General features: G+C 36.9%; 1 protein-coding gene and 1 long non-coding RNA gene across 4 annotated transcripts in view; one reads left to right on the forward strand and one right to left on the reverse strand.

The window, feature by feature from the left end:
* The first annotated feature begins 3,742 nt into the window (after positions 1-3,742).
* LOC146394986 (uncharacterized) lies at positions 3,743-8,781 on the forward strand. The gene is made up of 2 exons (XR_014834449.1): positions 3,743-6,144; positions 6,341-8,781. It is a non-coding gene; the product is annotated as an uncharacterized LOC146394986 (long non-coding RNA).
* Positions 8,782-10,196: 1,415 nt separating this feature from the next.
* The window catches only part of MET (MET proto-oncogene, receptor tyrosine kinase), a 115,219-nt gene continuing 110,425 nt past the window's right edge, over positions 10,197-14,990 (reverse strand). For 2 of the 3 annotated variants that reach the window (XM_021078532.2, XM_021078535.2), the window contains 2 exons: positions 12,466-12,602; positions 10,197-12,359 (listed from right to left, as the gene is read on the reverse strand). In XM_021078532.2, coding sequence (XP_020934191.1) covers positions 12,149-12,359; positions 12,466-12,602 — 348 coding nt within the window. In that variant the 3' untranslated portion in view covers positions 10,197-12,148. 3 annotated transcript variants of the gene reach the window in all.

Here is a 14,990-nt window from a genome sequence, read left to right on the forward strand (position 1 = left end):
CACTCAGCAAGGCCAGGGATCGAACCCCTAACCTCATGGTTCCTAGTCGGATTCGTTAACCACTGCGCCACAACGGGAACTCCATACTTCTTTTTAATATAACTCAATAACTTTTATTATATTTATAATTGTACAACCATCATCACAACCTAATTATAGAACATTTCCATCCCTAACCCACATACTTTTCTTAATCTTTCCAAATGATAACTTTTCATTTTATGATGATGTAAATAACTCCTTCTCAATCTCAATTCCCTGACCTCTAAACATCGTAGTGCCCTGAGGTTCTAGCATTGGCCCTTTCTAGCTTCTATGCCTACATGATCTCATCTGGTTCCATAGCTTTATACCACAAAATGTTTATACTTTTGCTTCTCCAGGCTTTAGAATTACATATTCAAATGCTTACTTGACATTTCCACTTTCTTTTGGTCTAAGAGGCATCTGAAATTGACTTGTGCAAAGGAGAACTCTCGATCTGATCTCTGACTCTCTCAGAGATAGTGATGATACTATCCATCCAGTGAGCTAAGCCAAGAATCTAGGAGTCAGCTTTGATCATTCCTTCTCCCCTTTACCCACATAAAATTCATCAGCATGGTGCATTCATTTTATCTTGAAAATGCATCTCAAGTCCATCCACTTAGCTCCACTTCCAATCCCTCTATCCAGCTTCAAGCTCGCCCTGATCTCTTGGCTGGAGTTTTTCAGTAGCCTCCCTGCTTCTTCTCTTACATTGCTACAATCTATCTTCACTCTGCAGCATGATCTATTAAAAATAAATCTTTTTTTTTTTTTTTTTTGCTTAACACCCTTCAGTAACTTCCTACTGCTGTTAGAATAGAAATCTAACTGGTTCTTTCTTACATTTCTAACTTGGCCTCACACCATGCTTCCCCTTCAACATATTACTGCCATGCACATCTATTTCCTGGGCCCTCAGACTTTCCTGTCTTAGGAAGCAGGCTCTGCACTTGGTGTTCCCCCTGCCTCAACTGCTTTGCATTAGCTTTGCAGGCTCCTCCTCATTTTCAGGTCTCAGTTCACATTTTGATTTCTTATAGAGGCCTTTCCTGATCACCTTGTGCCAAATAGTCATTTTAATCTTTATTTTATTACCCTATTTGCTCCTTTTGTAACACTTATAAAAATTTGAAATTAACTTTTGTACATTTATCTCTTCTGTGTATATATCTATAATCTATTCATTATCTATTTATCTATTTTCCTATCTATCATCTATTATTTCTTTCTCTCTCTCTCTACCTAACTTTATCTATCATCTTTCTTTCTCCCCACTTTGGAATAAATGCCCTGGGGCAAGGTCTTGTCTAGTATATACCTTGCTGCATCTTCCCTTCTTAGAAGAGTGTGTGTTATGTAGAAGGCTCTCAATAACATTTTGAAATTGAATAAATGGATAATCATAATTGTTTATAGGCAAAAGGTGAGTAGATGGCAGAGCTGGGGTGAGAACTAGCCCTTTCTTGCTTTAAGTCCTTATTTATCCATTGCAAGATCTCCCTACCAGTCAATAAGGGCTCAAGGTTCTTCTCTGAGCAAGACTATTTTATGAAGGCAAGTACTATTCGCCAAATATATGGATGACTTACAGTAATGATTTGGTTAACTTGTGTTCTCTCTAAATGATTTTACCTGAATTCCACAGGTGCTTTAGTAAATCTTACATATTTTATTTGAATTATTTAACTAATTGCCTTAACTCTCACTTTTCTTCGCTATCATTTATTATTCTTTCTTGTATGAAGAACCATTTCCTTTTAAAAATAATGTTGCCCATACCCTTGTGAACTAGTTAATTTTCTTTCCAACATTTTCTTTTTGGCTCTGTAGATATGACCTAACAATCACTGCAATAAAGCTGTTGTTTCAGAGGGTAAAGACCTTTTTCCTTATAAAAAATTGAATGTGAAAAAAAAAAAAACCACCTCATATAGTGTGAGAATGCCTGTTTTTCTTGGTCATATTTCATTTCCTTAGCAAGACTATTTTCTTCTGCTTTCCATTGTCAGCAGACAAAAATGATACAATTAAATCAAGGAAACCTGGCAGGGCCGATTTTGGAAAATACAGTGAATTCAGTTTCTGATTTGAACAAAGAGCAATTTATTATGTTGGAAAAACACTGCCGTGATGAGATTCAAACTCAGTGTCTCATGCTAACTCAGGACACCTTTCAGATCTGGATTTGTATTTATCTTTGAGAAGGGGTAGTGGTTTCACTCCTAAACTTTCAACTCCAAAGAGGACGTGGAGTTGTTTAAGGGTCAGCAAGCAATTAGCACCCAGAACCCCCATGTGGAGGCCAGGGCCAGATTCCAGGCCTTTCCCAGTCCTGAGCTGATTGATTCTAAGTGCAGATTTTTGTCAGCAACTCCAGCCATTCTCTTGGAGCAAATGAAGCACTGGGTTGGCTAGAGGGAATTTTATGAATCAGATGAATCCTAAGGAGACTTTTGAAATAAATAATATATATACTGAAGAATCTAATAACTAAAACAATACCTAATATTTGTATAAAACGTTATCTCATTTAACATTTATTACCAGCATTGTAAGTTATAATTATCTTCATTCTTTTTTTTTCTTTTTCTTTTTTTTTTTTTTTAATTTTAGTGCCACACCCTTGGCATATGGAAGTTCCCAGGCTAGGGTCAAATCGGAGCTGTATCTGCCTGCCTACGTCACAGCCACAGCAACGCCAGATCTGAGCCGTGTCTGCCATCTGTGCCACAGCTCACAGCAACACCAGATCCTTAACCCTCTGAGCGAGGCAAGGGATCGAACCTGCATTCTCATGGATGCTAGTCAGATTTGTTTCCACTGAGCCACCATGGCAACTCCATTTGTATTCTTTATATTCAGGAAAAGTACAACTTAAAAAATTAAGGGACATTGAGAGTCACACAGGTAGTAAAGTCAGCTCAGACTATACTAGGACCCTGTTTTTGATGTCACACTGGTATTACTAAAAAGAATGAGGGAAACCAGAGTCTGTTTTCAGGACTTTTCCCTTCACATATTTCTAGATTATGCCAAACTTTGGACAAGTTTGGTGGTAATTTTATTCTAGCAGCTTCCACATTGAATCTTTTTGTGGAGAAAACAGGTGATGATCATCATCATTATCAGGTAATAAATAATAATAATAATAATAGTAGTAGAGGTAGTAGTAAAATCAAGGCCCCTAGAAATATTAGTGCCACTTATTGAAAGTTTTGCAAGCATTGTTTCATTTATTCCTCACACATTCTTATGAGGAAGGCACTATTTGCATTTTCATTTTAGAAATGTGGAAACTGAGGCTTGGCAAGGTTTAACAACTAGTCTAAAATCACCTGGTAAGTGGTGGAAATGATTCACGTCTAGAGTGTCTGATTCCAAAGTGTGTCCACCTAAAGCTCTATGCTGTAGCACTTCTATGTAGAATAAGAGTAAGGGTTGGGGTGATGCCTGCCAGGTCCCTGGGACCTGAATTATGACTGAATTAAGTTGGTAATACGATGTCAGGGGATTCAGGTTTCCACATGTAGCTCCTTATGTAATGGACAAAATTAGGTTGCATGTGCTCCTGCCAAAAGGACAGTTGGAGTGAAGCAAAGTAACCTGCTACAGTAAACAACCCAGCTCTGTGGTGTATATTTGCCACATGTTAAAACAGTTCCAGTCAGAAGCTGTCAGCTGAAATTCTGAAATAATCCTCACAGAATGCAGCTTATGAGGAATAGGTGTTTTATTTTTATTAAGTTTAAAATCTTTATAACTTCCAAGCAGTCTGGTTTGGAATATTGCAAAAGAGAACTAGAATTTTCAGAAAAATGTAATATTTTATGGATTTTTTTTAGTATATCAATTCTGCTTTTTTAAGTGAAAATAAATGAGTAAATCTGTTCTTCATTTTTTTAAGAGAAAATCATTGAAATCTCCTCAATTTAAATAAAAGTTGAGAAAAATATTTAAAGAATATCAGTTTTAAGGGACACCAAATTATAAGCCAGCTAGGGGGGTGGAGGGAGGGTGGTCCAAACAGCTTGGTCTGACCCTGTTTACAGAGCTCATATCAAAATGGGGATATTTTTAGTGGAATTTCAGAGTGACAGAGGTTGAGAGATAGTCTCAACTAAAAAGATTATGCTGAGTAGTAGTTTGGTCAGTGAAATGGAGGCTTTTGAAGGATGTTCAGGAGTGTCCACCTTAGTTTAGAACTAATGCAGGGTGGAAATTTCTGGAAGAATAATAAGAATGGGTTAGCATCAGTTACCTGTAGGGAGTGAGGATGGAAAGTGTGGAAGAGTGGTCAGACATTTCTTGTCCACTTTATATCTTTTTGTCCAACTAATATTTTTTTCCATGAGGCTATGATTGTAATAAAAATAACAAAACAAGACCTAGCAGTACAAAGAATTGATGTAGGGAACATCTAGGAACGGGCATGGGTTTTCAAGAAGGCAAATGACATAGACAGATATATGATTCTGGCAGCTGGTTTTAGATTCTAAGAAAGAATCAATATGGAGAGGGCAGAATCAGGAGGTCAGTTGTTAGAATAACCTTGGAATAATAAGTTGAGTAATGACATATAAGCCAACTATAATTTGGAGACAATATTCTAAAACCCACATGGAGGATCCACATTTCCTTCACATCAGAGAACTTAAAATAAAATGACTCAAAGTAATCATAATTTAAAATTTGATACGTCTGCACTAGAGGGAGTTACATTTTTATTAGCAACTTAAATCTCTGTCAGTATAACAACCCTTAAGTAAACATTTCTTCAGACTAAAAGTAGATCAATGTATGAAAGAAAAAATATAAAGGATATATTACAAATGAATAGAAAAAAATGAATAAGTACAGCACATGACAAATTAACATTTTTTTCCCCCTGTGAGTCAAGCAGGCTCAATGGTGGCAGCCTTGTTTTTTTACTTTCTGTCATTATAAGCATTCGTTTACTAAACTAACAGCATTTCATTAAGCAAGACTAATTCCTGAGAGCATTACCTTAGCCCATTAGCTTCCAGACAGTCATTAATTCCTATGACATGTCTTGGGATGAGATCATTATTATTTTCATTATTGTTTTTATCAATTTAAGTTCATTTTCAGAAAAAAAATCTGTGCAGTTTTAACAGTGGGTATTTTCTATATGAAAAATTTTTTTAGTATCTTCGTGATGAGAATTTCTTGCTTTACCCATGTGTTTTCATAGACATTTTAGATATTGCTGAAGCTAGTTTAAATTCTCAAAGTCTCACAAAAAAAATCAGGAACAGTTTTGCAAAAGTATCCTGATAGGATATTTGGGTTTCTCTGTAATTTTCCTTTATTGGTAGTTCTGAGATAATCTCTGAAGATCATATGTCTCACTTCAGAAGTTTGGGGCAGGATTTCACAAAGGCTCTAAATTTGGCATTTCTTGTTTACAAGGATTGTTGCCACTGATGAATATGGTGGCTGTTTAGTCACAGTTCTAGAGACGGGAAGGCCCAGCTTGAGTATAATGGAAAGAGCAGATGTCACCGGAACACAGTGGCAAACGTCAAAGTGACGGCTTCGGCTGGCAGACAGTAGTCTGTCCGTTACCACTTTCCAACACTTTTAGAATTAGAGACAGAGAGAAAACTCATAAAACAACTGTGAAAAGTATAAACAGCCAAGAAAGGTAAAGGAAAATGAAACGAAATGTGGTGTGTAAAAATTCCAGGCTACCCAATAAAAGTAGGAACTGATATTACATATCCCATGGACCATAATGGGGAACACAAATAGTTTGGGGAGTCAGTGAAAAACGGTTTTTGACATGTTTGGATGCCAAAGATTTTGAAAGTTGATCTCTTTTGGCCTGGTAAAATTTTATGCATTTTTGTCGTTCCAGCCCAGAGGTCTAAGGATTAGTGGATGTTTCTGCAAGCCTGGAACTCATGTGGTAAAAAGAATGTACACATGTGACAGTAAAAGAATAAATGTATAAAGACAAAGGCCTTCTTCTTAAACAAAGGATATACATTAATTATCATTTTAATCCAGTGCTTCAAACTAATGTTAAATTTGTAGTTTACTTAAAATTAAAAATTCCTGTTTATATATCCTAAATATGGCCGTTTTCATCTCAGAGTTGATGCTTCAATGCTAACTAGTTTTCAGAATGCTTAAACCAGGTAGGGTTTAACTTCCCAGGTAGAGTTGATGCTTCAATGCTAACTAGTTTTCAGAATGCTTAAACCAGGCAGGGTTTAATGTTAAATTTGTAGTTTACTTAAAATTAAAAATTCCTGTTTATATATCCTAAATATGGCCGTTTTCATCTCAGAGTTGATGCTTCAATGCTAACTAGTTTTCAGAATGCTTAAACCAGGTAGGGTTTAACTGAGCCCTATTCTAAATTGGTCTATATAGGGAACTAGCCCTTCATTAAAAAAATTAATCATAAAGGATTAGGAGCTATTTGGATATTTGATGCTAATTTTATTTGCAACTGATTCATATCATTTAAAAAAACCCTATACTTTTTATTGATAAGAAGGAAAACACATCCATCAGAATAGCTCAGAAACATGGAATGGAGAAAAGGATGAAGACAAAAGTTCCTTTTGTTTCCAGCATTTGTTAAATGTTTGCTTTGAAGCCAACATAGTACCAGCTGGACGACAGCACAGTTCTATTAATGATGCTGCTTTTCATTACCATAGATATGCTTTTGCAATTTTCCTAGATTTCTGCTCCAGGGTCACATGGTAAGTCAATAGTAGTTATAAACCTCTCAGCGTTATGATCAATACCTTTGGCTGACGTAATCTAGACCTCTAGTGTAATTTACAACAAAGGACAGTTTGGGCAAGTCTCTGTTTTATTACCTTCAATTCACGAACTGAAATATTTCACAGGTTTATGACTGAAGTTATTTCCAGTTTTTGATAGATAGGGAATTGAAATAGTCCTGAAGAAAAATGTCAAGTATGAAAAGGAAAAAACATTTTATGGAATTAAAGGCAATAAGCATTTCTTCCTTTGGGGCACAACGTCTGCATACATATCTCCTGATATTGTCTAAAGCACCACTATATATCTGTATATTCATCTGTGTATGTCTAGTCATCTGAATTGATTATAATATTTAATGAAGTATGCCTTATCTTAAAAACACACACCATATAACAATACTGTTCTTAGTGTACTTTTCCTGAGTCTGAATAATCATTAACCATCCATTTGAGCAAAGCAAGGAAACAATCTTTAGACATTAATACTAAGAATTGGGACTCCTATCCTTGTGCTTTCTTGCAACTTTCCTATAATTTAGGAAGGTTGTTTTTTTTTCTGTCTGTTGAGTATTCTGGGTCTGAAGGCTAAATAAGAAAAAGGAAACTAGTTATTGGAGAAGTAATTAAAGGAACAGTAGGGAGTTTGGAGAAACAAAAAGGGATAGAGGTGGTTTTCAGGTGTCCTGCTCTAAGAGGAGAGGTGCCACCATCCTATTGCTTTGTCATCCTTCTAAACCCCCAGCTGTACTGCCATATCAATGCCCAAGGATGAGGTGGAATCATAGCTTTGCTTTACTGTATAAAGCAGGTATGAAGTGAAGGATGGGGTAAGAGTTTGTATTTAAACATCTGCAAGGTTTCTTTTAGGCTTAATTTCCCTTTCCTCAACTACAGGCTACATTCACATGGGCTTTTACAAGAATGAATATAATAACAATATCACAATTATGAGCAACTATGGTGTGCCAGGTGAATTTACATACTATTTTTTAGTCCTTTAACAACTTTGTGCAGTAAGTTGAATGGATGAAGAAACTTAGGTTGAGAGAGTGTTTTGCCCAGGTAAGTCAGAGCTTGATCTGTTTTCTTTACTAAGAGGCTTTACTTGATATGTTTAAACTGTGATTCCCTCCTTAATTTCAAATTATTTTACAAAGCTATAATAATCAAAACATTATGGTACTGACATAAAACCAGATAGATCAATGGGAGAGAATAGAGATCCTAGAAATAAACCTATGTGTGTATGCATATATGGTTAATTAATTTACAACAAGGTGCCAAGAATATACATGGGGAAAGGGACAGTCTTTTCAATAAACAGCATTGGGAAAATTGGACAGGCACATGCAAAAGAATGAAACTAGACCATTATCTTACACCATTCACACAAATCAACTCAAAATGGATTAAAGACTTGAACATAAGACCTGAAATATAAAACTCCTAGATGAAAATGTAAATAGTAATATCCTTGACATGAGTCTTGGTGATAATTTTCTGAGTCTGATGCCGAAAGCAAAGGCGTCAAAAGCAAAAATAAACAAGTGTGATTATATTAAAAAGCTTCTGCACAGCAAAGGAAACCATCAATAAAACAGAAAGTCAAACTACTGAAGAATGGGAGAAAATATTTTCAAATCATATATCTTATAATGATTTATAACCAAGATATATGAAGAACTCATACAACTCAGTTGCAAAACAACAATCCAATTAAAAATAGGCAGAAAATCTTAATAGTCATTTTTCCAAAGACATATAGATGGTCAACATCACCAATCATCAGGGAAATGCAAATCAAAACCAACTACAATGAGCTGTCAGCTTACACCCCATAAGATGGCTATTATTAAAAAGACAAGAAGGAAAAAAAAGACAAGAGATAATAAATACTGGTGACAATGTGGAGAAAAAGAAACCCTTGTGCCCTGTTAGGAATGTAAATTGATGTAGCCATTGTGGAAAACAGTATGGGGTTGCCTCAAAATATTAAAAAAATAGAACTATCATACAATCCAGCAATTCCACTTTTGGACATTTATCCAAAGACAATGCAAATTCTAACTCTAAAAAGGTATATGCATGCCTATGTTCACTGCAGTATTATTTACAATAGCTAAGAAGACATGTGAACTGTCTTTGTGCCCATCAATGGCCGAACATTATTTAGCCAAAAAAGAAGGAAGTCTTGCCATTTCCCACAACACAGATGGACTGTGAGGGCATTGTGCTAAGTGAAATAATCACACAGAGAAAGAGAAATATCATATGATCTCACTTATATGTGGAATCTAAAAACAAACAAAACTCCTCCAACACCCCCCCCCCAAAAAAAGCCCTCACAAAAAGGCTCATAAATGCAGACAACAGATTAGTGGTAGGGGGTAGCTAGAGGGGATGAGGGATGAGAGAAATAGGTCAAGGGTTAAAAGCTACAAACTTAGTTATAAACTGTGAATTCTCTTCAAGATGGTTTACAAATCTAAAAAATGAACATTTCTAATATTCATTAGTTGCGAGTGAGGGGTATGAGGTCTGATGAACCTCCTGTGGCAATGCATCTCTTGGCGCAGAGGGGGTTTGGGTTCAGATTGCCCTAAAATACCACATGATTCTTAGATGATTGAAATATCGCTTTTGAATTTCCTTACCATTACAAGAATACTTACGGATATAACCTGAAGGCAGTTCCTTTAGAGTGGGAATTGTAGATAGAAAGGGTAGTTTTTTTTTTTTTTTTTTTTTAATGGCCATAGCTATGGCATATGGATATTCCTAGGCTAGGGGTCGAATTGGAGCTGCAGCTGCCAGCCCACACCCCAGCCACAGCAACACCAGATCCAAGCTGCAACTGGGACCTACACTGCAGCTTGCGGCAACACTGGAGCCTTAACCCACTGAGAAAAGCCAGGGATCCAACCTGCATCCTCTCAGATACTATCTTGGGTTCTTAATTCACTGAGCTACAATGGGAACTACAAACGAAACTCCAAAAAGGGTAGTTTTAAGGGGATAAGAAGGCCTCTCTCTTATAATACCTAACTCAGTATCTCTGTGCCAACTGTGGAGTTGCAGCTCCACTGTCATATCTTCTGGTCCAAGGATGCTTCTTGCTGGAGAAGAAGACCAAGCCGATGTGGGGGCCAGGTGCTATAGCAGCTGAAAGACTGCCAGGGAAATGCTAGGTAATTCAGCAGCTCAGGAGAAACCACCCTTAGAAAGGCACAGATTTTCTGAGATCCAAGGATGCAAATTCCTTTAGGTGCTCATGCATTAACTTGTCTAACAACCTCATAAATGGATGACTTGATGTAGCCAGGTGAAATAAATCTTAGGCTTCCTTTGTCATTATGTAAATGGAATAGGTAATCAAGCATGAGAAGCGATAACCAACTCTCAGTATACAAGATGATACATCACTTTAATTGTATGATTTATCAGAACAACACCTATTAACATACAAAGTACCATTCAGCTCAACTGCAAGTATAGGCAGTGACAAGTATCTAATTCTTAGAAGAATCACTTACTCCCACAGTCTGTCCAGATACATTAACCTAAGGATAGGTTTATAAATAGCAAACATGATTTTCACATTGTAGCTTTCTCAAGCATATATACAGTTGTGTAATCTTGTTGATGGGTTGTCTCTACTTGATGTGTTCATTCTCTTGATACCAGTAGAGAGAGTTCTTTTGCAGAGCAGATTTTTTCTTCCTCATCCATCATTTACAACATTCTGTGAATTAGTACTACTCTTTACACTTCTGAAAGAGTAATATGTGATCAGGAATATCTCTGCAGTACAATTCCTTATGTCTTCTGGTAAGTTCCACCGTTGTCAAAGAGCTTTGGGTTGTAATCACTCTCCTGCAATGAGAGCCCAACTCTATCACTGGGTTTTAGCTGCTGTGCTAACCCTTGGCTTCAAGTCCTGGTGATGTAATGAGGGTGGGGTGTCTTGGCAGTGAGGACATTTCCTTATCACTATTTACAGCAATTTAGAATCATGCTGTTATTAATCCAAGTTTGACATACCTTTTCTGAAATGTTCACAGTGTAGTATTTTTGTGTCCTAACAAAAGTTTTCTTGTATCATTAAAAATAAACATTTTTATAAAAATATAATACTTTCAATGTTTACATCGACAAAACCAGAGTATCCTGTGCCACATGCATTATACAGTAGTAAGCACAAAATCCCACAGAACAAAACATCACAAAAGTTTTGCCCAGAGTGACTGTTCATTCAGGTGAAATGGCCAGAACCTTTAACTGACTTTTTTTTTCTTCTAAAATATGTTCTGCTTAACACAAAGCATGTCCTAATACAAAACTGGACTCCCCCCGACTTTATTTTCTCTAATTGTTTGTGGGTAGGAAGGTGCCACCTGAAAAAGGGGCTATTGTTTCCAGTTCATTGATCCTTTCTTGGCTTTGGAATCAATGAAGCTTTTAGTCAGATGTGTTTTGCTTTAAAAACATGCTGAGTTACCTTTAAAAACATTTATCATCACAAATTACTTGTTTTATTTTCAGTCCTCATTTTAAAAAAAGACAAAAGATCTAAATGTCCACATTCAGTTCAGAACAGTATCATTCTCAGTTGATTTTTAAATGACAATTAAATATTTCATTGTAACTAAGCTATTTTATGAAAACCCTAATGTTGCCTATGTACAGTATGTAAATATTCCTACTGATTTATAAACACATTTCACGTTTTGCTGTTTTGAAACCTTGACTGTGTTTTCTATGAATAGTTCTCCAATAAAAGGAATGTGTAGACAAAAATTTAAAAGGGAATGTTTACCTAATAGGCAAATGACAACATCATTAATGAAAAATATTAGTGACCATACAACATATAAAAGTTCTTCGAAACACTTTAATTCTAAACAAGTAACCTGGTCCTGGGGCTGCCACATCCGTCCTGGACATTACCACGTCTTTTGAATTTCCTGTGATCAAGAAGCCCTCAAGATTCATTACTTTACTTCCCTGTATGAAATCAGGTGGGATCCTGATTTTTAAAAATTTTAACCCAGCACACAGGTTTTGGCCTGAATGTGACAGAAGCATCATCACAGCTACAGGATTGCTGTTGATCACTGATCTGTGGGACCAAGCTTCTGGCTCTGATGCTTTGTCAGATGACAAATTCCTTAGAATCCAGTCATTTAAAGCAATAATATAAATCCCATCATAGTGCAATTTTGGCAAAAGCAAAAAATACTTGGTGGCCTTTCAGTGGCCAGGCAGTAAAAAAAATATTGGACAAAGTGTGCACTGCTGTTTGGACAGTTCGATGATGTTTTTCAGAAGAGGGCTGGTGGTGCAGGTGCATCCTTCCATCATGTGTCCCCCTCGCCATCAACATTATCTTGTGATGACAAAAGAGAAGGATATGGAGCAACACATTTGACATTCACGTAAGTAGCATTCACGTGGACATAGTGCTCCCCAATGAAAGTAGAGAAGATAGCTGATATCCTGGAGACCAGTTCAGAAAAGGATGGGCGAAGTTCAGCTCTAGGATGCCAGCATTTCAGCATCACTTCGTACCTGTTTCAGAAAGAAAGCAATGCTGTGATGACCTTTGAAGGCAAACATTTCTCTAAATGTAAAGAATATAAGAGCTATAGAAGATTCTATCAGAATTCTTACTTACAAGGGATCTGGGCAGTATTCAGGTTGTAGGAGCCTTCTGCCTTGCAACAAGTACACTGTTATATCAAAGGTGTTGACGTCAGGATAAGGTGGTGCTCCTCTTGTCATCAGTTCCCAGAGGAGCACGCCAAAGGACCACTGGTCAAACAAGGGAAGGGAGAATCCCGGTGAGGGAAGTGTGATTGTATTGATGTGAGAGGTGATGAGTCTTTATAATGCAACTTGGTTAAGTGTATTCAATAATCTTGTTGTTTTGGGCAAAATTTTCCTTAAAGCTAATTTATTAATAAGCTATACATTTTATGACTTTTTAAAACCAGAATTGGATAAAGTTTAGATTACAAGTAAATGTAAAGTTTTCAAGAAGTATCTGATGTCCACATGAGGATTAGGATTTCATCATTAGTTAGTAGAGTGTGTTTTCTGGTTTGCTCTTGTTATTAACATGTTTATATCTTTTTATTCCAGCAGCTTCTCTACAATTTTAGGTTATTAGTAAAAAAAAAAAAAAAAAAGAAAGAAAAAACCAAGCCTTTCAAAATTTAAATTTGTGGGATTTCCAAATGAATGTAACCATATCTAAAACATAATGTTAACTAGAAGGTTTAAGTCAGTAAAAGTAAAAATCTGTATTAAAAATCAGAAGTAATAAAACTGCTAGGCATCAAGGCTTTCTACTGAAAATGAATTCAATAAATTATGTTTTTAAAATGTTGAGGAGATTAATATAAAACAGTAGTAATAGTATTTTATAGGACAATCACAAGGACACAGAGAGGTCGACGGACTTGCTAAAAATTCTGCCAATAAATCTGAATGCACCCTTGGATAAACACTCAAGAGATTTTGAGTCTTGGATCTTGTTTGGTCTACTAAACTTCACTAAATATGCAGTTTCTTGATTTAAAGTACTCTAGTTGGACTAGATTAGGTCATACATGTTATCTTGCCCTGGACGTGTGCCAAGGTAAGAATGGCACAATGAGAGTTAAGTCAGCATGTGTAGTTCACTCCTGGGCAGAGGACCCAGGAAATCAGTTCTCACAAAGCAACATTTCCAGGCACTCACAGACCAAGAAGCACAGGGAGGCAGAAATGAGGCCCTGTGCAAAAGAGGCTGAGGAAAGAGAATTTACACAAGACAGGCAGAGCAGGAAAACAGAACATTGAGAAGCAAGTGTAGCTCATTATACTCAGCAAGAGGGACAATAAAGCATGTATTTCTGAAAGAAAGAAACCAGGTAGACACTGCAGTTTCTGATACAAATCTCCATTAATGACTTTTTTTCTTTGCTCAAAAGCAAGATGCCTTTAAGGTCATTGACTTCCTTGATTCAAAGAGAGAAAACCAACTCCTTCCCAGGTGGGCACTAGAAAACTTTGCTCTGTTCTGCAGCCTTTTAAAATTGAAGTTTTCAAAACCTGAAAATCTTATGAGTCACTCTAACAACTTCTAGCATTTACATTAGAATTCGAATCAATTTAACATTATCTACTGACCCTTGAAGATGTACTAGCAGGTTATTCTCCAAGTTACAGAATAGGCTCCAAGGCTGATTTAGCAGGGTTAAGAGTATTATGCAATTAACTGCTACATAGATCTAATAACTGTGATGTAGAGCAATGATAGAAAAGAGGTACAAATGTGAAAAAGGCAAAGGGATAAGAGTGAGGTACTGAGAAAGGTGTTGGGAAGAAAGTAACAGTATAGCATGTCTTGAGGAACAGGGAGAATTTGTTTTATAGATACATGCACTGTGAGGGCAGAAAGAGTGTTCTGGATGGAGGGAATAGGCCCAGGGGTAAGAGTACTTACGTATTTTTTTGAACCATAAGGACAAGAGGTCACTGCTTGATGTGTGGAATAGAAGGGACAGGGAACAGATAAGGTTGAAAGGGGACCGTTCTGTGGGGGTTTTCAGTGTTGAATGTGGGTTAAACTGAAATCGATGGGACATGACTGGGGTTGAGCTCCAGGAGATTGCATCTGTAAACACTCTACTTGGGCAAACAGGAGAAGCCCATCCACAATATGGAGACTGGTTAGGAGGTTTCTGAACAGGAGTAGGTGAGGGCTGCTACCTCATACTAGCAACACAGAACCTTAGGATACTGAACTCCTGAATTAGAGTGGTGGGAGAGAGTATGTGTCATAGAATAAGCCTGGCATGGGTGGGCATCGTGCCCTTTAAAAAAAGACTGTATTTAATCCTTGTAACAATGTTGTAATGTAATAGATTTTGTAGCTGCTTTGGCTGAGGAACCCGAAGTTCTGAGGGGCTGATTGCTTGTGTGTGACCAGGTCTCCCTAACTGACAGCCTAGGCTACTTAGGAGACTGGCAGGAAAATTCACAAAAAGGGGGAAGAGATGGATAAATTCATGTAGAATGACAGGAATTGGACCATAACTGGGTATTGGAGAAGGGTTGGAGGACTCATGGGACAGAAAAGGTTAGAGGGAAGCAGTTTCCAGGAAAAGCAATGAACCATTTGCATTCCAAACTCCCCTTAACATCTGGGACAGA

This window comes from Sus scrofa, chromosome 18, assembly GCF_054392235.1.
Source record: "Sus scrofa isolate SSC_HxYL_T2T_F1_AM1 chromosome 18, Sscrofa_HxYL_maternal_Yorkshire_Landrace_v2.0, whole genome shotgun sequence".
Classification (NCBI taxonomy): domain Eukaryota; kingdom Metazoa; phylum Chordata; class Mammalia; order Artiodactyla; family Suidae; genus Sus; species Sus scrofa.